General features: G+C 41.2%; 2 protein-coding genes across 2 annotated transcripts; one reads left to right on the top strand and one right to left on the bottom strand.

Moving 5' to 3' along the window:
* Nucleotides 1-1027: 1027 nt before the first annotated feature.
* ATG4A (autophagy related 4A cysteine peptidase) lies at nucleotides 1028-13884 on the bottom strand. The gene is made up of 13 exons (XM_065689650.1): nucleotides 13772-13884; nucleotides 12149-12259; nucleotides 10897-10968; nucleotides 10404-10502; nucleotides 9038-9139; nucleotides 8429-8501; nucleotides 7006-7085; nucleotides 5869-6056; nucleotides 5679-5757; nucleotides 4598-4743; nucleotides 3908-3964; nucleotides 2686-2797; nucleotides 1028-2314 (listed from the first exon to the last, which is right to left on the bottom strand). The coding sequence occupies exons 1-13, from the start codon at nucleotides 13779-13781 to the stop codon at nucleotides 2250-2252; spliced, it is 1194 nt and encodes a 397-aa protein (XP_065545722.1). The 5' UTR covers nucleotides 13782-13884; the 3' UTR covers nucleotides 1028-2249.
* A 124-nt stretch (nucleotides 13885-14008) lies between these two features.
* On the top strand, nucleotides 14009-18208 carry PSMD10 (proteasome 26S subunit, non-ATPase 10). Its single transcript, XM_065689346.1, has 5 exons — nucleotides 14009-14167; nucleotides 14307-14405; nucleotides 15609-15755; nucleotides 15861-16027; nucleotides 17035-18208. The coding sequence occupies exons 1-5, from the start codon at nucleotides 14054-14056 to the stop codon at nucleotides 17186-17188; spliced, it is 681 nt and encodes a 226-aa protein (XP_065545418.1). The 5' UTR covers nucleotides 14009-14053; the 3' UTR covers nucleotides 17189-18208.
* Nucleotides 18209-20599: the final 2391 nt, after the last annotated feature.

The following is a 20599-nucleotide window of genomic DNA, read 5'->3' as shown; positions in this document are numbered from 1 at the left end:
TGCTCATCTCAGTCTCCTCTCTGGCAGGTTAAAGCCATTCCCCCTGTCCTGCCCCTGCCTTTAACTTCCTTCGAATAGAGATCAGCAGCTGCTTTGGATGTGTTTTGCAAGCATCTTTAAGGCATTCAGCGTCCCTGAGTAGTAATCCTTCCACGCAGGACATCCAGTCTGCTCCTTAGCTGGCCCATTGCAGACAGATCCTGTAGTATTTACATCCTGGGTGCTGCAAAGGCAACGTTGGATCTCAGTATGCACGCAGTGGAGCTCATTACTTTATGCAAATCTGCAAATAACTGGCAAATGACAACTTTCCAGCCACAGGGCTGTAAAAAGAGGCATCAGGTGCTGCAGGGATTTCTTTTTATTTTTGAGCATGGACACATGCAAATACAATCAATTTCTTTTCTAGGACCAGAGCCTTAGCATTTTAAGCACCACTGTCTTCAGGGAAATGGCTTCCATTGCCAGGATAACCTGGCTCCATCAGCAAGGTCCAGGCTTACACCAAGCCCCACAAGCCTAGCCTTCTCGCACACAAGCTGTTCAGCTGCATGGGGTGGGAATTCCAGTCACCAGCCCTTTTTTTACCCCGCCAGGGATACTTCAGGAGGGTGGCTAGAGCATGACCTCCTCTCTCAAAAGCATTTAGGTAACAGCTAAGAGCTGCATACAGAGTAACTGCACTCCACTGATTTTATTATTACTACTTTTACTTTGTTAACTTAGGTGCTTCCATTTTTTAGCGGTTACTGCTCAAGACTGAGCATTTCAGAACGGGGGCTTCATTTCATCTGCACAAGCAGAGGGCTACCATTACTGTTACATGAACAGTAAGTTCATGTATTAAAGAGTAATACTTTGCAGCTAACACACGGAGAGGGGAAGAAAACAGTATTTTTTCTAAATGTATGGCTTCCACACTGTGGTTAATAAACACTGAAGGCAAGAACGATGGAACATGCTCTGTTCTCCTGGAAATCACTCTGGCCCCGCTCACAAAGTGCAAGTGAGAGGCGACAGCATCTGGTGATTCTCTGCATTGTCATTTATTGGTGAAGATGAAACTGTGATTCACATCCATAACACTGCGACAGAACGACCATCATGGGGACTCTCTGATAGTAAAACTGAACTTTAGAATGGATTAAAAGATCTTTGCCTTTAATTATTCTGAGCTGGCTTTCTTATGGCTGCTATAGAGACACTCTGCCTTAGGACCCAAACTGCATAGGCTGTTCTGATAAACCTGCAGAATTAAGGCACTTCTACCAAAACAGATTTCAAAAGGCAACAAGTCAGAAAACAACAATTAAGTGATTTGCATATGCCTACATATTAAGTTTTAAAATAACCTGGTTTGTATTTAGTTCACACAAACAAATTAAGAAAATATAGCAGCTTACAACCTATGAAAAGCTTAAGAAATTTATTAGATGCACAGATAAAGTGCTGTAACAGAGAAACTTGTGTAAATCTTTTTTATAATAAATAAGGTACAGTTAAACCACCTTTGACTCATTTCAGCTCCAAAAGAAAAGTCAGCCTAAGTTTTAATGATTTGAGTTTTAAGGTCAAGGTGAAATATATCATAACTCTAACAGTGGTCGTGATCGATATCATATATTTGAGGCTCCTGTTCCTCTTGAGGTTTCCCAGAAACAGGAAGGCTATTGCAAAACATATACGTTAGACATAGTTCCTTTCACAGAAACATTTTTGTAATAAAGTGTGGTTGCCCAAATACATGTTAAAATATTTAACAAGGAAATGGTTTTCTTCTGATCCACTTGATCTTTTAAACAAGACAATGTATTTTTCCAACGATGCAGCCCACAGGAGGGGACGGAACGAAACATCCTCCTTAACTGGAGACTGTTTTGCTTTAAGAACTAAACTATTGCATTATACGAGAGCAAGGAACACCCATTTTGTGTTATTCCTTTCTCCAGACACAGCCCACAGACTTATTTTTACCTTAATCTCAACAGTCTGTTTGTCTTCAGCAAAGACACACATTAAAAAGAAGTTCCCTTTAAGGCTCTTACTATGAGATCTTCTACTGCTTTTCCATCTGGGGAAGCTCTCTGACAGAAGGAACTGTCGCTGTTGGAGTTTTGGACACTACCACATTTTTGTGCTCTGTTTTCTGTCATTTCAGGCACTTTGGAGCTAACATGGCTGTTTGATTTAAGTCAATGCAATAATATTAGCAATACGTTCAATACTCAGAAGGGTCACCACAGTTTCCTTCATACACTCAGGATTTCAAATTCTTCTTCCAATTCAAATAGCTTGTCAGTAGATTCAATGAGTTCTGGAAAACATAAAAAATTAAACGACTTAGAATCTAAAGACATGCCTAATTTTGTTTACTAAAAAAACCCCAAACCCCCACTCCCCCCAAAACCCAAAACAGACAAAACCCCAAGCAAACATAAAAACCCACCAAAACCCCCTTTTCTGATGTGTCCTTCAAAGTATTTTGCAATACTAAGAAAACATGCATATATATTTCTGTGCTAGCAATTGTATGTGGCCTGATTGGACACAGATCTGATATTCTGTAAGAATAAAGTGTTTCATCACATGGCGAATACTTTGCCCTTAGGAAAGTGCAGTTGCTGTTCCTGTGCTGACTGCTCTCTCTGCCAAGGAGGAAGGCTCTGCTTTCAGTCAGTACTGCACCTGCTCCTGTGGTCGTCACCTCCGGCTTGCTTGGTGGCACGAAAGGAGGCCAGTGTGGTGGATGCTTCTGGACCAGCTCGAACATCCGTAGACTCTGTTGCTTTAGAATCTCCTGAGGATAGAATACTTTCATTATAAAGATGCCTCGAGAGAACCTTCAAATACAAAAATGTCTAATTAAAAACATTTGTAACTATTAATGTCTCTCAAAATCCAAAGACGAGAAAAACGAGCACATCTCATTACAAATCACTGCTTCTCAGATCTCTGTAACATTTTCCTAGCTGAAAACACACCTAGAAGATAGATAATCTGCCCTACAAGTTATCAGTCTGCTCTGATGAGCTCTGGTATCCATACACCTATAATTTTGTTTACATGTAGCAAACAGACACCAAGAACAAGCAGTATTTTCTGCCTTTTAAAAGAAAATGACTCGCATGGATCAATCTGTGTTCAAGCTTTCTGTTGATTGATGGGAACAAAAGACAAATTATCAAAAAAACCCCAACAGATTTTGAAGGACAAGTTCTGATCAGGAGAAACAAGTTATTAAGGAAGCCAAATTTCACTCCTCTTCAATCAGGTAAGCTATATCTTGTACTTCAGTTACTCACAAACTGCTTTCATTAGCCTTTTTTTTTTAATCAATGAATGCCTTTTGAGGCTGGTGTTACATTCATACTTCTGCTGTTCAGCATACCAAATGAGTGCAGAAATGTCCTGTCCTGGGGCAGCAAGTGCCTTTTGTGTCCCACAGCTCAGCAGGAGCTGGAAGGATGCAGCACTTAACAGAGTCAGCTCTGCTGTGGTACCAACGGCTAAGTCATAATTAGAATATATAATAAATTAGTATGTTAAACAATAAAGAAGGACCAGGAAACAAGGAAAGAAACTGCTTCAGCTTGGCAGCTGATACTTAGTTTGGACATCTATTGCTCAGTCAGTGACTAAGTTTCAGACAGTAACACAGTAGTGTGAAAAGAAAAAGACTAACTTTTAAAGGGTATATAGTTACACTTGTTTTTCAAGTGGCAGGGTTGATGGTTGTCAGAATGCTGAGCAAGCTCCGATCAGTACTTCAGTAGTACTGGCTTGCCCTGATATACCAATGCATCCTTCTCTGACTCATTTACTTTGCACACAAGAAAGATGCAGTGGGAATTCCCATTAAAACATTGTACGTTATTTCGCACAGAGGAACTCAAGAGAGTATTATTACCTTTTGTACAAGACTACACCAGTTATCAAAATCACATTCTTCTTTGCAAAAGAAGCCCTAAGGAAAAAATACATACAGTAGTGGTATCAAATAATAACAGTATGGTAATGAGCAAAGGATGCTGTGGTATCTTTGTGCCTTGTCACTTGAGACATATGTTTCTAAAGCTTTATACAACCACCCTCCACCCAACCAAAGGACACAAGCATGGGATCAGATTTAATTCCTCCAACTACCATAGTGTTCTTGTGATGTATACTTGATGACTTCTACACATTAATTTCACTTAAAGATTTGTAAATGATATAAAATAAATTAAGCTTAAGTAAGTAACTTGCCAGAATGACCATATATATATATATTGTAGTGATGGAATAAAATAAAAAAACCTGATTCAGTTCCTTAATTTGACCTTCAAAATACTTTTTGCAAACAGTAAATGCTGCTCAGTAAAGAAGGTTAATTAGCTCCCTGGATATAAACAGTCAATTCCCTGCTTGACCTGAGATTAATGCATCCTAGGCAGTTAATATATAAACTACCATGTGCTGATTTTTAGAACATAAGAGGACTGCCCTGTGATCCTGATTCTGCTCAAGGAAATGCCTTTACCAATACACAGAGGTATTACTTTGAAATAAAGTAACATGCATCTGTACATACATGCATTAGTACATCCCTAACACCTACTAAAGCTACTGAAGGGTCCAAATTCATAATCTTCATTCTGTGTGGGGCTTGCTGGCAGTGGAAGCTCTCATCATCAACTGTGCCATTCTCTTCTGAATCTACAAAACTTTGAGTGGTGTGAGGGTCCAAATAAATCAGCTCATTGCCTGTAGGGGTAAAATCCACGGGTTGATAATAAGCAAGAGGCTTCAATAAGCACTTATTCCATCCAGACATGTAGAACGGGAATTAATTATCACCACAGTCCATATGTTGTCTTTCCAGCTCAGGAGTCTTTAAGGGAATCAGAAGGACATGTACAAGAGTTTCCCCCAAAGAATTTAGTATAATCTTCTATTGTGACCTGCTAAGGTAGATTTTTTGGCTGGTTTGTTCTACCTTTGTCACATACTTTTCCTCTACTATGTGAGGTCTGATACACGTTTTAAAAACCTCAACCATTGTAATCCCAAAACATTCCACAGATCAAAAAGTATGGAATGACCACAAATGCAATCTGTAATCCCATTAGGCATTCACTCAGAAATTGGAACAAGGACATTTGACTACAAGAGTTCAGGTTTCACAAAAGGAAGAACAAAATAACCATAAAATTGTGGCTCAAAATAGGGGTGCAATCTAAAGGTCTGAATCTGGTATTAACTATTGCTTTAATTTAAAGGAATACATGGAAGAAGGTGAAAAAAGATTCCGCTATCAGAAAAAGTTTGAAATACGAGAACTTAATTTAAGAAAACTGTGAAGCAAAAGAATAAAACAAGACACCCTTCATTAGGAAGTATTAAAGATTAGGGAAAACTCAGTATTTCTGCAGTCATGACATTTGGCACTTGTCAAATGCTATAAACTTTTCTCAGTGTGGTGTTCTTGCTTGTATTGTTATTTAATTTTACATCAAATTTTGCTGCTACTTTTCCATTCTTATAGGGGTGATACCATACTGTTCTGAGGTATTTGAGATATTTTTCTTCATTTCTTCTACTCTATTCTCATGCTTAAACTGCTTACTATTTCCCCTTCCAAAAACCTCCTTTCTCTTTAGAACCTCTGCATATTCGGAACAAGTTGCTTTTTGCCTTACCTAGAAATCCTATGAAGTAATAGGCATTATTTGGTTTCCCTCCTAATGCTCCCAAGGACTGTGGCATCTTAAAGCATTCCTAGGTGTTCGAAGGGAGAAAAAATGAAATCGGTACTGATATAACAGATACCTCAACTTATTTCACAATGACAAATTATTAACTGAAAAAAACCCCAAACCCTCAACTTACTTTAAACGCATCAATATATACTGGATTTATGTGATTTATCCCTAGCCGTAGAGGTATGATAAGCAAGAGGGGTTTCCAGCCTGTGCAGAATCCTGCTGTGTTCTTGTTTCGGCCCAGAGCACCCCTGTGCAGATATGCAGTGCTGTGGGCTGCGCTGCTGCCCTGTGGAGGGGACCAGCACATTTTCTCTGTGGGAATAAAACCAGAAATCAATGAATGCACAAAAGAACACAGAGCAGATCTTCCTCTCAATCATGAATTGAGACACTTTCCCAAACATCTTTACAGAGCTCTTGTTTTAAGACAAAAGGAGCAGGGCATGGAAATCGTAACTATTTAGTAGCAGTAATTCCAGCAGACAGTGTGTGCTGGCACATGAGATAAATGACTGGGGAATGAACATTCAAGACAAGTTACATTTCCTACTATCATTATTAACACTGTCAAGCTTTGACTGGGAAATGAAACAACAGATGACAGCATTAGAAATTCTTCAGGGAACTCTGTCCTTCCAGTGATGTAAACATAAAGTAAGCAGAAGCAGGGGCTAAAGTAGAAATAGGCTGTGTGTAAATACCACTTGTAAACCTACCCTTCTTACAACTGAAAATTAAGCCTGGCCATTTGTGTTTCTCTAGGATCCACCCCGATTTCTCTTTGGCAAATTCTGTATTAAAAGCAATTGTCTGTATTTCTACATACTGCAACTTCATTCCATTTCTGGGGCAGGAGTTTAGATAGCACAGACCAAACTCCATCTTCCTCCAACCTGCATGGTCTGTAAGTTGGCCACCATGCATCATGCTGTGCTAGCTCGAGTTTTGGACACCCAAAACCTGAGTTTGTATTTCTTTCATTTCTTTTCTTTCCTTGGGAACAAGTAGGGATGGCCCCAGAGTATTTTGGTCATATTTAGATACATTACAGAAAGTGGAGTTCAATCAAAAACTGCAACCAGAAATTTAATCACAGAATCATTTAGGTTGGAAAAGACCTTTAAGATCAGAGTCCAACTGCTTACAGTGCCAAAACAAAGTTTCTCAAAACACTTAAATTTGCAATCAGTTTGAGCTATTCTTCTCCTTAGTATTTGCTAAGATGCTAAAGCAGACTTAGAAAGACTTTTGTTTCACTTACTGATGTCTTCAATGACCACTGTATTGTCCATAGATACATAAACTGCTAATGAATTCCATTCATCAAATAAAGCAAGCTTCCTAGAAAACATTGAAGTAATAATTAATATAAAATATTAGGAACATGAGGGTAACTTTTGATTCAGAACAATTAGACAGTTCTTGAGTAAAAACATTAAACTGTTTTTTTTGGAAGAACACATTTGTTGGATTGTTTTTGAAAACTCCATGTAATAAGAAGATAACTTTGCATGTTTAATATATTTAGAAAAGTAAATACTAAGTGGTAAAAGGAAAAGCTCACACTGTACCACGTGAAAACTGTTTTGTCCTTTTGCCAAATGCAGCAATAGTAATAGCTCAACCACATAATTAGGTTTATTACTTTTTAACAGCCCCAGCAGTGGGATCTTGCCCATTGTGCCTGGCACTGTTTAGAAAGGAAACAATTCCTGTGCAAATTCTGCATATTACTTTTTGCTTAAGAAGTTGCACTAAATTCACTAGAATTATTTCTGTGCACATGCAGACAGCAGAACTGTGGTGTCAAAAGCTAGACCAGCTAAGGGTTTTCAGAACCAAAAAGTTAGGAGGAAGGCATTTCAGCACACGGGTTTCTGTCCATTTATGTGAAATCCAAGATTTTGACAAAGCAACTTACACTCTTACATTGCACAGGCAAAGCCAGCTGTCTAAATCTAGAGAAACCTGCATTTTAGCACTAAGACATGAAGAATTTGTAAGTGAAAAGAGCTCAAGGCCATGGCATGTTTTAGCTCTTCTCTCTCTGCAGACCGTTTCTGTCCTAAGACTGCAATGAATTGCTGCTGGGCACTTGGGACCTGCAGTCTAGCCTCCACTTCAGATTTGGCACATCAACCTACCCCTCAGAAACACAGCGAGTCAACTTTTTAAGCGTGGTTTCTGAACTAGGAGGAGCTGACCATGCTTTATACAGCAGCTTTCAGGCAGAAGTGCAGCTCAGACAGTGGGGAATTGCAGTTTCATTGCCTCTCGGCCTGGACAGCTTCACTGATGCTCACTGATGATGGCTTCACATACCACTACTGTATAACCTGCATAGTGGCACTCTTGACCTTGTCAAAGCTGTGCCACTAGGCAGCAGGGAATACCTGTCTGTGGTGCTTCCTGTCTAGGGCATGTCAACAGCATGGCAGCAGAGACCTTTCTGCAGGTCTTCCCTGGGCTTTTGGTGTATTAGAATTTAGAACACACTCAACCCCAACTCAGTACCTGCCCAGCAGGCTACAGCACCATGGTCTGCACTGTACTTGCACTGTCCTTGTTCTGCGAGAGGGGCATCAGCCTTTAAAACTGTATCTTGGGCCTCATCTTGGTCTCTGAGCAGAGCTGACCCTAAGTGGGGGAATACATTCTGAATGAGCTAGCACAAGCTGACTTACTTCAGGACTTGAGCAACTGTATTTGGTCCAAACCATTCTCCAATTGATTTCCCCTCTCCAACACCCATCTGCGCTGTTTTTTATGAGGAAAACATACACAGGACAGAAAAAGAAGACCACAGAGAGTCTGGTCACAATCTCTGTTAAACAGCATGACCTACTGATATTTTGATATACATTCCAGAGCAATTGCAAACTGTATTTAGCAGCAATCATTTTCTCAGTCTATGCTCTTTTCAAATCTTAATGACTGCTAGTTCCTTTACAGAAAGTTTATAAACTGTAATAAGAATTACAAATATTAGTGTCCTTTATTAGAAATTACAGCAATAAGCATTGTGACTGTCTATTTTAATAATGTCATCTCTAGTACCTGAGGCTCACATACTTTATCAAGAGCCAGACCGTTGTATACAGGTTTACTTAGGTCTCAGCGAATAACATTTCTGAATCATTATACTTTATACCCATTTGCATTCATTTTTATTTATATATAAACATGTACACTGTCTTCATATTCACCTTTTTCAAGTTTTGAATTAACATTTCTGATTAGAAAGTTTCAACACAGGCATTTCAATGGGAAAAAAGAAAAGGTGATGTTCTTACCCATTTGGTGGATGGAATAGCAACAATCTTTTCTATCTAGAAAGCACCGTAAGATTCTGTGATATTCTTCTGGTTGTTTTTTGTGTTTTTCCCATTGCCAATCTTACAGGAAAAAAAAAAAAGTCATACAGATTAAAAAATAATAATGTTGCCCATCATCCTGATCAAGTTTTTAGCTACAACAAAGTCATACAATGAGATATTAAAAGACTAATGTAGACTCAATCTCTACTACCTACATTTTGTTTAGAAACCCTGTAAGTCACATCTTGTCATTTATTATCAAACTGCCCTTATCATCACAGGGTAGATTGTGAAAACTGGGAAAATAAAATAAAAATGTCAACTGCAAATATGTTCTGAGATCACTGCAGAGAAGAGAGCTATTGCTGGATGTGAACTTCTGTGAGTGCTGGAAAAACAGCATGCTCCATTTAGATTTTATTAGATTTGTAAGCATAACGTAAGCATTTGTAAGATAGTGGTATCAGATCCATAAGGCAAAGTCCAAATAATGCTGGCCATCTCCCACATCTTTTACCACATAGCTTTGCTGACTGCACTCTTGCTTCTAACATAAGGTAGTTACCTCCCATTTACTGATGGAGAAGCACTTACATAGGGCTGACACTATGAAGTAGCTACATACTACAAGTTCATAGCCTGTTTTTTCTCAGGTAATTTGTTTGTTTGCCTGCTCCTTCAGTTAAATCTTTGCACCTGTGTTCTGTAGATTCAGTTATTCAAGTGGATAAATCCACAAAGCACGCTGCCATAGAAACCACAGCACAATAGTGTGAGGATTACAGACCTAACTGTAAGAATCCAATTGACACAGCAGTTACACACAGACCAGACAGACCTACAACACTTACCAGTGATTCTGGGATGCGAGGTGCTGATATGGGCTTAAGAGCTTGCTTGGGTTCTCCTTTGGGGTTTGGACCTCAGGTTGGTGGTGGGGGAGTGGTCTGTGGAATACGTAGTGTGGTGTCTATTGCTATGTCAGTATTCACACAGGCACTGTGTGTGACTGTTTGGTGGCTATGTAAGCAATGAAGAGAAGGGCAAGAGCTCAGATGCATGGTGGCAGGTTTTCCCTTGTCCTCAGCTCAGGCATTCCCCCAAAAGAGTTATAAAACAACAACAGTGGGATTCCCTATTTGTTCTCTGTCTGTTTCTATTTCTCTGCTAAAGGATGGTACGATTTTGCCCTGCCAGAGAAGAATAATTCACTAGTAACTTCCCTCAGGGCATCAAACAAAGTTTCATTAATAAATTTAGGTTTTGGGCTTGTATGGAAAATTACAACAAAAATTAAGCAGTCTTCAAACAACCCAAAAGTTCACTCTGCAATAGTACTCACCTCTTCCTAAGTGTCTACAGATCAGTGCTTGTGCCAGCATCATCTGCCCACATCGCAGCATACATCCCCAGCCAGCATCAGATGAAGGACCAGTGCCTCCTGTTAGAAAAGTTCATTATGATCAATATGGGCTTTAAAATGAATGCAGCATCACAGAAAATTTCAGAGTTAAAATCTCCAACAACTGTGCTATGGACAGAAGGTACTGAGCAAGACCTCTTTCCATATTGCTGGTTGGAACTACACGATCTTAAGGTTCTTTCCAACCCTAACTATTCTATGATTCTACGTCTAACTTTACTGCTTGCTAGACAGATGTGAAGACCTGATGACTTGCACGTGCAAGTAAACACAGTTGTTAATAGCTTTAGTATTTTATTTACATAAACAGTTAAAATGATGCTCAAATTGTTCAAATACTGTAAAAATAATATTTCAGTCCATGGTAACATCACTAATTTCTAACAAAACAGCTGCTCTGCTGCATACTCACCAATAGGCGAAAACTTTCTTCTATATGTAAACCAGAGACGAGCACTTATATCCAACAATAACTTGGATTTGTCTGGAATATTTTTAAGAGGAAAGAAATTATTACAATGGATTTTTAAAACTGAAAAATTATAATTTCCTTGTACAGTCAATATATAGATTGCATGGAGGACTCCTGTTAGCTTTCACATATAAGACCCTTAAACTATTTTTGGCTGTTTAAACAGAGTGAGCTTTTGCAGACTGCTAATTAAAATTACCTTATTAAAGATGAAATAATTATTAGCCAATGAAGTTTTCTAAGGTGTTTGGAATGACTATGCTCAGCTTGAATGAAACAACTAGGGAGAACTATGTCCTCAGGAAAGAACTGGTAAAGCAAGTTCAGAAAGGCAAAGAATTTCTACACGCAAACCAACATGGATTTATGCATTACCTCCAAACCCAATACAAAGCCTCTTTAAGAAAAGGTTCATAATATGAAATGTAATTAAAACTCTCTTTTTTATTTATGTTTTTTTTTTTTAAACACATGCACTTACACAATTCTCCCAAAGGCTCTGAACAACTCTTAACAGCCTTATTTGCTGCATTTTCTCTGGGCTGTGGCTCAGACACAGTGGCCTTTCCAAGGGATCCTTCAGCCGATGGAGGCTGTACGTGGTGCTCTGGGCTGTCCTGAATACCAGCCCTGCATCGATGGACACTGCCTTCAATATGCCACACAGGAGATGCCCCTGCCTGCTCCCCAAGGAGCAAAGCTCATTTCTGAAATCTTTGTTTTATATGACTTACAAATATCTGCTATGACTTTTAGGTCATATGTTTATTTTCATCAAAATACAGCATGGCACACAGATTTATTTATTATTATTATCCTTTTGAAATATCACTTTAGTTGCAAGTAACAGGCTGCAGGTAGCATCTCTCAAGAGAAAATAACATTAGTTACACTAAACATTCTCCCAAAGTTATTTCTTTATCTGTTTCTGAGGCATTTGATGTTAAGAGGTGACCCAACTAACCTTTGCTACAAGTACAATCTCTTTGCATGAATTATGGTAGAAAGTACATTGGTAAACTTCCAGTTTGATTACACGATGCATACTGCTGCTTATAGTTGGCTTTTGTTGGTGGAGAAAAATAAACTCTCATGAGACATTTAGAGAATGTAAGCAAATCAGGAGCTGCTGCTGCATGTGGATCTATGAATGCCCTACAGATTTTACAGATAATTGTCATTCTAAAGCTACCTGCGTTTAGGTGGTGTTGCCTTCCCAGAATCCACACTGGTTCATCAGTTTCTGGAAATTCTTCTAAGTAGTCTGACAGTATAGTGATCTGGTTTTCATACCTAGACAAAACTGAACAGGAATACACACAATTCAAATTCCATTTTATCCCTTTGTTCTTTCATGCAAAACTTTTGAGTTCTCAGACACAACTAGCTGTAGTCTTTGGGTCTTCTGAACAGAGCTGCCAGCTGTATTTAGTCTTTTTATTTTGACTAGCTGTTCTGCCACTGAAATATCCAATGTCTTCTGTGGTTTTTATTTCAATCCTCAGCAAGTGCTGAGAGAATACCATGGCTGACACCTCAGTTATAAACATCTGACTGATGCCAGCAGCAGAAATTGAGGATGACTTCAGTGAGAGCAAGATCGGATTCAAGGAAACAAGGAAAGGAAAAACCAATTCAGGCATCACAGCGCATGTGCCCATGCTTGATCCTACATGTACAAAAACTGCCACTGAGAGTGATTACGGCCTTGTGCTTAATGAGAAGCATGTGAAAAGTGTTAGGAAGGCTAGGGTTTACTTTCCTAACTGGAGATCTGAAATACATCAGGACAAAAAAAGTATTACTGCTGTTCTTCAACAGCAGGTCTATTTAGTGCAAAATAACAAATTATAATTAATGCTACTAAAAGAAGACAGTTCAATTTTTTTTTTTTTTTTTTTTTGGTCATTAAAGCAGGGTTTTCTGGAAAAGTGAAACAGGCCTTCAAATGTAAAAATTAATGTAAAATAATTTCTTTTTGATAACAAACTTAAGGGACATACTGCTGCAAAATCAGAAGGTGAAAGCAAATACCATTATGTTTTACTCTTCACATTAAGTGCACACACATATGGTATAAAGAATAAATAATCAGCAGGCAAAGGTACAAAGATATTTAATGTAAAAATATGTATTACAGCAACCGGAGGTGAAGCTGAGCTGCAGCAGCCTACTGGAGCCCCAGGTCGGTGCTACCAAGCACTGGAGATGCAGCTCCTCTGCACGTTAGCGTAGGCAGCTGTTCAAAACCACCATCAACTTCTTTAAGACACTGTATAGAGCAGAACGTCTTACACGGGGCTCTGTCTCCTCCGTCAGTCCCCACTCATTGCACTTACAGGATAAACTGCCTGAGTTCGAGCCCAGACACAGACTCTCACCCCTCCAAACCCAGAGGAGGCGGCTGCGTCCCGGCTCCGCGGCCGTCGGCACAGCACTCCCGTGCTTTCTCTCCCCGGTCCCGCACACCCCGCGGCCGAGGCCCGCAGAGCCACCCCCGCAGAGCCGTCCCCCCTCCCGCCGCTGCCAGCGGCTCCACCGGCCTCGGGCCGCCCCGGCCGAGTCCCTCCGCACCGCAGCTCTCGGAACCCCTCTGTGCCCCCGCCCCGGGAGCTGCCGCGGGGCCCGGCCCCCACCGCCAGGCAAACCCCTCACGACGGAGAGCACCGACCCCCACCTCGCCCTCAGCCCAAGGGCGCGGCCCGGCCCCTCGCCAGCACCCTTGCCCCGCCAGCCGCCGCCACAGCAGCCGGACCCGCGCCCCGCTCAGCCCTCGCCCCCTCCGCGGCCTCCCGCCGCGGCCGCCGTCACTCACCGGACTCCATCCTCCCGCTGTCACCATCCTCCTCCTCGCCCCGACACGGAGGCACAACACGGCCGCGGCGAGGGGCTCCGCGGGAGGTGTAGTCCCGGCGGCCCTCGGCAGCGCACCGCCTCCCTCCTGTTGGACTACAAATCCCAGCAGCCCCTGCGGCCCGGGGGGCGAGAGGAGCAGGCTGGTAGGTGCGATTGGTTGGGCTAGCCCCGGCGCTGTTCTGATTGGCCGGCGATCGAGCCGAGGCTCTGCCCCTGTTGGCAGGCTGAGGCCGCGGTGAGCATGGAGGGAGCTGTGTCTGACGTGGGGGTCTGCAACCTGGCCTACGCCGGGCGCCTGGAGGAGCTGCGGGCCCAGCTGCTGCGCGACAAGGCCCTGGCCACCAAGACTGACCAGGTCAGCCGGCGGCGGCCCTCCCTGCCCTCTGGGGCGAGAGCGGCGGCCTGCGGGGCCTCTCCGTGCGGGGCGGCTCCTGTCAGCCGTCCCCCGCTCCTCACCTTCCCGCTCACCGCCGCTCCCTCCTTCCCTCCCTCAGGACAACCGCACCGCGCTGCACTGGGCCTGCTCGGCAGGACACACGGACGTGGCCGACCTCCTTCTCGGCCTTGGTGTGCCCGTGGGCGACAAAGACGATGTGAGTGCCGCGGGGTCCGCCACCCCTGTGCGGAGCTGGCCCCGGGCGTGGGGCTGCTGCCGGGAGCCTGAGGGAGTTGGGCTGGCGTGAAGAGCTGGGATCAGCAGCTTCTGTCCAGACCGTTTACCCGCACGGCGTCAGCCGCAGAAGCCCCTCAGGCAGCTCCTGGTGGCACTGATCGCTTCCTTGGTTTGCTTCCTCTTCAGTCACTTGGTGTATCCACTGTGGTGTCTGGGAGGTTTTAGAAGGCATGTACTACTGTGTGTGCACTAGGAAAGCAGGTCTTTCACTGCTTCATAGAGTCATAGAATAGTTTGGGTTGGACCTTAAAGCTCATCCAGTTCCAACCTCCTGCCACGGGTAGGGACACCTTCTGCTAGACCAGGTTGCTCCAAGCCCCATCCAACCTGGGCTTGGACACTGCCAGGGATGGGGCAGCCACAGCTTCTCTGGGCACCCTGTGCCAGGGCCTCAGCACCCTCATAGTTTATGTGGAGTAGGGGTAATGAGACTTAACAAATCTTATTTATCATCAAGGAATTTTAGGAGAAGAATTCTTATGCACGAAGTTGCAGAACTAGCAGCGTTTGGGTGGTTGTTGGAAGTTTTCATGTTACCTTTATTTCAGTGTGATCCTCTTAAATAAGTTGTGCCAAAGCATATGAGGTACCCTGAAGATTTCTCATTACTGGGGAAGGCATTATAGCATATGTAGTGGGTTCAGAGATTCCACAGGTTCAATTCCTTTCACAGTGAAGGAGATTGTCTGATACTGTTCTTGAGAAAGGGTTGAAATAATTGCATCTGCTATGAAGTATCCTAAAGATCACCCTTAAAAAAGTAAACTGTCGGTTAGAGGGTAGGATATAGAAAAGATTTGCGCACCCTTTTCTGCCACTCTTATTTGTTATTAAAAATCCACTACTATTAATTCTGCAGGAGTGATGTTCCCTGCAAGACACCATGTGTAACAGAAGTGATTTTTATTCTTTAGTTGGCAGCTTTTGTTAGGTACCGAGTGCAGACTTATGAGAGGATGTGAGATTTGTCTCTCTTTTGATAAGCAGTAATGTTCAGCTTTACAGTTACAAGGACATGTGCAGTATAACTAGCGAGTAGTCGAGTCAATATTGGAGTTATGCTTTGTCTTGATTTTGCCTGAAACTCCTGGTTTGAATAATGTGTTTTCCCCTTGCTCTGCAGGCTGGTTGGACGCCCTTACACATTGCCGCCTCGGCGGGCCGCGATGACATTGTGCGAGCACTCATTGCGAGGGGTGCTAACGTGAATGCTGTCAATCAGAATGGCTGCACGCCTCTGCATTATGCAGCCTCCAAAAATAAGCAGGAGGTATGTTTGCTTGTGCTGCTGGAGGTGGTGTTGCTCTTGGAAGTGTTTAGTTTTATCAGCTTTACCTCCCTTCTTCCCCCTTCCTTTCTCTTTTTGCCTATTCAGATTGCACTCATGCTTTTAAAGAACGGAGCTGATCCGGATGCAAGGGATCATTTTGAATCCACCCCATTACACAGAGCAGCAGCCAAAGGAAACCTAAAAATGGTACAGATCCTCCTGCAGCATAATGCAGCTGTTAATATACGGGACTCTGAAGGGAATACTCCTCTGTAAGTAACTAATTTTCATTTTGTTGAATACAACATTAGGTATGAAATTAAACTTCATTACTTCAGTTGTTTTGTTTTTTTTTAGTTTCTTGTTGCTTCAAAATACTGCCTTGTTTCACACCCCTTTGTAATTAAAAGGATTAGAGAAAATCATACGTAGTATTTTGTCTAGGTCTGTCTGTACGTACATCCTTTATAAGTGTTCCTACATCTACTAACAAAGTGTAGAGCGCATTTTATAATAGTTTGCAATATGTTCGGTGGCCACTAGAGGGTAGAAAGTGAGCTGATGACATCAAAGTCGGAGGAAATGGGTCGTTCAGACTGGCTTACTCTGTCCTGTCAAACAAGAGCTAATTCAGGTCTCTAAGGAAACTAAGTTGCAGTTTAAGTATAATCAGTTCAGTGTTTGATATTACCTTAGATCAGTTTGAAAGTGTAAGGGTAAAACCTTAGCTGCTTTGAAGTTGGTGGCAAAACTGTGTCTTATGTACAGTGGAACCAGGATTTTCCATGAGTAAGTTCAAGCAGTATGTTTCACCTATACGTAAGCCCAGCACTGTCCTGGCACACACATGTTTATTCTCAAGATACTATGCCAAATGGAAAAAAGTGTTTGCTGCATTTTCAGTAACTCTTTACTTCAGATTATTTTTAAGCATTGTACAATTTAGTTTATCACTTTCAATTCAGAGGTTACTATTTTCCAATTTCACTGTGGATTATGCTCCTTAGCTTTGCTGACTACAGAGCCAAATCCTAATCTAAAGAATTGTCATAATGTTGCGAGGGCAATAGCAGGAGAAACATTCTTGAGTTGCTTAATGACAACAGAGTGACTGGACAGCGAGCTTTGGAAGCTGTGTAGGTAGCTGGTTGTGTGTGATCTTGTTGTAGAATGTATGTCCCCCCAGCATTCATGCTGTCATTTTGACAAGGCGTAATTATTGCTCTGTATAAGATTGGACTGTTTAATAGTGCCTGTGGGTTTCTTGTTCTTATTACAGTCATTTAGCCTGTGATGAAGAGAGAGTGGAGGAGGCAAAGCTGCTGGTGTCTCACGGTGCAAGTATTCACATTGAGAATAAAGAAGAACTGACGCCACTGAAAGTGGCAAAGGGTGGCCTGGGAGCCATACTTAAAAGAATGGTGGAAGGCTAGTGGAGACTTGTGGCTTGAGTCTTTCCTGTTGCATTTGTATGTAGGTCTGCAAACTTTGTATTTTGACAGTTTAACTAGGTTGTCATATGTGGGCATCAGCATGGTAATAAAATGTGTATCTGTAGCTTTCTTTCAAGTACAGTGCCAAAACAACTGTTTGTACTTCCTGTTAATTGAACAGTTCACTGTTTTTAAAGTGTTTTTCAAAATCTTGCAGTTTTCTTTCACTTTACAGTATAATCTGTATAAATGCAGTTGTTCCTTTTAATTCAGAACCTAGGTTAGGATTATTTTTTTTAAGCAACAGGACCAAAAATGCGTTAAACATCTAAAGTCAATTTTACTTTGGAAGCTTCTTCTAGAGTCTTTGCTTTTTGCTTTAGCCTTTGTGGTTTGTGTGTGGTTTGGTTTTTGTGGGTATTAGTTCTCTTCCTTCAGATGATTCTAAACTACACCTCTCCCTTTGTAGAATGCAGTTTGCTTAGTTCCTTGGATGATTGTGTCTGTGTTTACTCTTCTCAGTCTATTCAAGTGAGGTCTGGGTGTTTAAAGTTCTTCTGTTGTTTCCTGTTTTTATCCTGTTTCTTTGAATCTTTGAATGTGTATTTGATCAAGTGCACTGGACTGCCTGTGAAATGCAGGCACAGCTTCAGGGTTACCTCTGCAAATATATTGTCATATAATGGATGATTCTGAATACTTCTCTGCGATGTACTTAGAATCTAATTTAATTTTCTCTTGCTCTGTCTGTAGATTTCTTTTTCTGTTCTGTTTGACTCCCATTATGTAGCACTTATACTTGCAGTTTACCATCTTATTTTATAACAGAAGCTTGGTTTAATTGCTATTTACTCGTAGCAAATCCTGGTATTGTTAGAGGGCAGAGCTAGTGAGACTGAGTCTGAAAAGTGACCTTCTGATGTTGATCACATCACTTTTGACATGAGTGGGATAGCTTTCCTCTTTCTGAACAAACGAAGCTGATGAAATTCTGTTAAATAAAGATCTTTCTTAAACAGCTGTCTTTGGTGTTATAAAACTTTATTAAACATACATATAACAAAACCAATATTTTCTAAATAGCTTGTACACTTGGGATGCGAACAACAAGTCAGATGAAACGCTGCCATCCGTTACACAGTATGGAAATAGAACCTGTTCTTCAGCTGCAAGGAAAGGTTGAAATGGAAGATGACAGTTTCTACAGTTTGACTTGTAGGGATTAAGGTAATGTGATTTATTTTGATAAGCAAGACACAGACTTACAACCAAACAAATATCTTCACCAAGTATTTATCCAAATTTATTCTAGAACACAAATGCAGGTTAAATCTCACCTCTTGAGAGCATGAAGGGTAACTTGCCTGTACAGTAAGCGCTGACCATGCAGACCTTACTTGAAGGAGGAACCTGACTGAGTAAATGTTTCTTATACATTGTGCAGACATTGCTGAAAACTTGAATTGAGAAAAGCTGAAGTTAGTATTCTGTGCTCATCCTTGGTGTTTGTATAGCAAAAAAACCCTGCCATAGCTCTATGGCTTTGTAAATCTACTTCCCTAGAAGATAGTGGCTTGAATGTTGGCTTAATATCTAGTTTCCATATTAATGATCCCTACTCCCTCAGGAGCAGATAAATGGGCCATGCAGCAAAGACTGTTGGAACATCTGAGGCAAATTCTAAAAAATGTTTCTCCATCCTACATAGCTCTGCAGGGTTTTTGAGCTACACACCAGGGATGAGTGCCTAATTTAGCTTGTGCTTTGCCAAGAGCATCAGTGGAAAGCTAGGAAAGTGCCCCATCCTTTTTCATAAACTGTTTCACATGAGAGAAATTTCATAATGAGAACAAACATCTGCCAGAAGGCTTACAAAAATATCTCAATGTGTTAAGAAAGTTCAAACAAGTGTTACTTCTCTTCCCTTCCTCCTCACCCCCAGCCATCAGTATTAAAAAAAAAAAAAAGCAAAAATAAAGAGTAAATCTATCTATTGCACACCGGTGTAGTGTGTATGAGAGGTCATTAGAAGTATGACAGGAATGGTTAGTCTACAGCTCATGTTCAATTGTTCTTTCTTGTATCAAAACAACTTGAGTAATTTCTACTTTTTTAGCTAATGTATGACCTGTGGTGTTCTAGGGAGATTGTATCTTCTGTAGAAGGTAATTACAACCTCACCAGCATAAGCTCATATCTTACTGTGGCAAGTTATTTAAGGAATGCATGCAGAGAAATTTATGGAGGTGAGATTAAGGAAAGATGTAAAAATTATTATAATGACCACATAACATATTCCTCTCCTCAGTCACATAGTGCTTGTGCAGAAAGTAAAAGTTGAAAAGCTGTTGCAGCAAGAGAAATGTAACTAAGACATACATGCAGGAGATTACTTTAGAAGAACTAATACAACTACAGCAGTGTTGTGAAGAGGTTTGTTTATATTTTCCTATAAAGGGCAAGAGTAAAAGAATGCCAAGAGTGTCAGAGAAGATTCAAAATTAATGCCACTGTCAGCCAAGTCATGGCTCCCTTGGACCAGTAGCTGATTTGAGTTACCTCATTAGGGAACTCATTTAGTAAGGAATGGCACCCAAACCAGAGTGCGTACCACTTACTCTTCTCTTGCTGTTACTCAGCATGCTTAATGTCTAGTTCTGCATACTTACAAATCTTTGGGTGTGAATATCAGAAATTCTCAGTAAGCTTCTAAACCTAGTTTGAAGGATGTGATTTTGTTGATTTTACTTAGCACAATCGCTACAAGAGTCAATAAGAGAGGTTAAGGAGAGACTTCTGTACAGGTCGTGACTTAAGCTTTACCCTGGATATTCTGGGGAGGGAGGAGAATGAAGATCAACAGGTAGAGTATGGCAGTGTTGGTATTAGTAAGGGTTTGACCCTTGCAGTCAGGCAGAAGCAGGATTTTAGCTAAAACAGTATTGTAAGAACAGTGGAAATGTTCTTTTACTCTGGACTGAGGCTAAATGCTAGGATGTGTGTATCAAAGGCAAATATTTGAAAGCCAGAAAACTGCATAAAATGGGTGATGAATATAGTTATGCTTAATGACCCAAACCGAAGGTAAATTCAAACCTCAGGCCTTTTTTCTTGGTTTTTTTTTTTCCTTTTTTGTGGTCATTTTCTTGATAAACAGCTGAACTGAACCTGACAGTTTTAGCACAGATATTTCTTTTTGTCTTTTCAGAGATGGCTGGCGTATGTAACTAATGTTTACTACAGGCTAGGAACAGTCACCAAAGGATTTATAAGCATTAGATCCTATAAAAGACCAAAGTGCCGAAAAGTTGTGGATCCCTGAGCCACATACATTTTTCTGCAGTGCATGAGACTGAAACCTGTGCCTCCTTGTGTCGATGAATAGCTGCCTCATGTAGTTCAGGAGGGAGC

The sequence above is a fragment of the Lathamus discolor genome, chromosome 9 (genome assembly GCF_037157495.1).
Source record: "Lathamus discolor isolate bLatDis1 chromosome 9, bLatDis1.hap1, whole genome shotgun sequence".
In the NCBI taxonomy this organism is placed as follows: Eukaryota; Metazoa; Chordata; class Aves; order Psittaciformes; family Psittacidae; genus Lathamus; species Lathamus discolor.
The sequence above is the reverse complement of the archived record's forward strand: the minus strand, read 5'-3'. Positions and strand labels throughout refer to the sequence as shown.

Bases quoted from the DNA above. Each gene is read 5' to 3' on its own strand.
- ATG4A (XM_065689650.1), bottom strand. The intron at 9,140-10,403 runs GTGAGTACTATT...TTTTCCTGTAAG, and splicing joins CTGTAGACACTTAGGAAGAG to ATTGGCAATGGGAAAAACAC. The intron at 4,744-5,678 runs GTAAGGCAAAAA...TTACCCCTACAG, and splicing joins TTACTTCATAGGATTTCTAG to GCAATGAGCTGATTTATTTG.
- PSMD10 (XM_065689346.1), top strand. From the start codon at position 14,054: ATGGAGGGAGCTGTGTCTGACGTGGGGGTCTGCAACCTGGCCTACGCC. The intron at 14,406-15,608 runs GTGAGTGCCGCG...CTTGCTCTGCAG, and splicing joins CCGTGGGCGACAAAGACGAT to GCTGGTTGGACGCCCTTACA. The intron at 15,756-15,860 runs GTATGTTTGCTT...TTGCCTATTCAG, and splicing joins CCTCCAAAAATAAGCAGGAG to ATTGCACTCATGCTTTTAAA.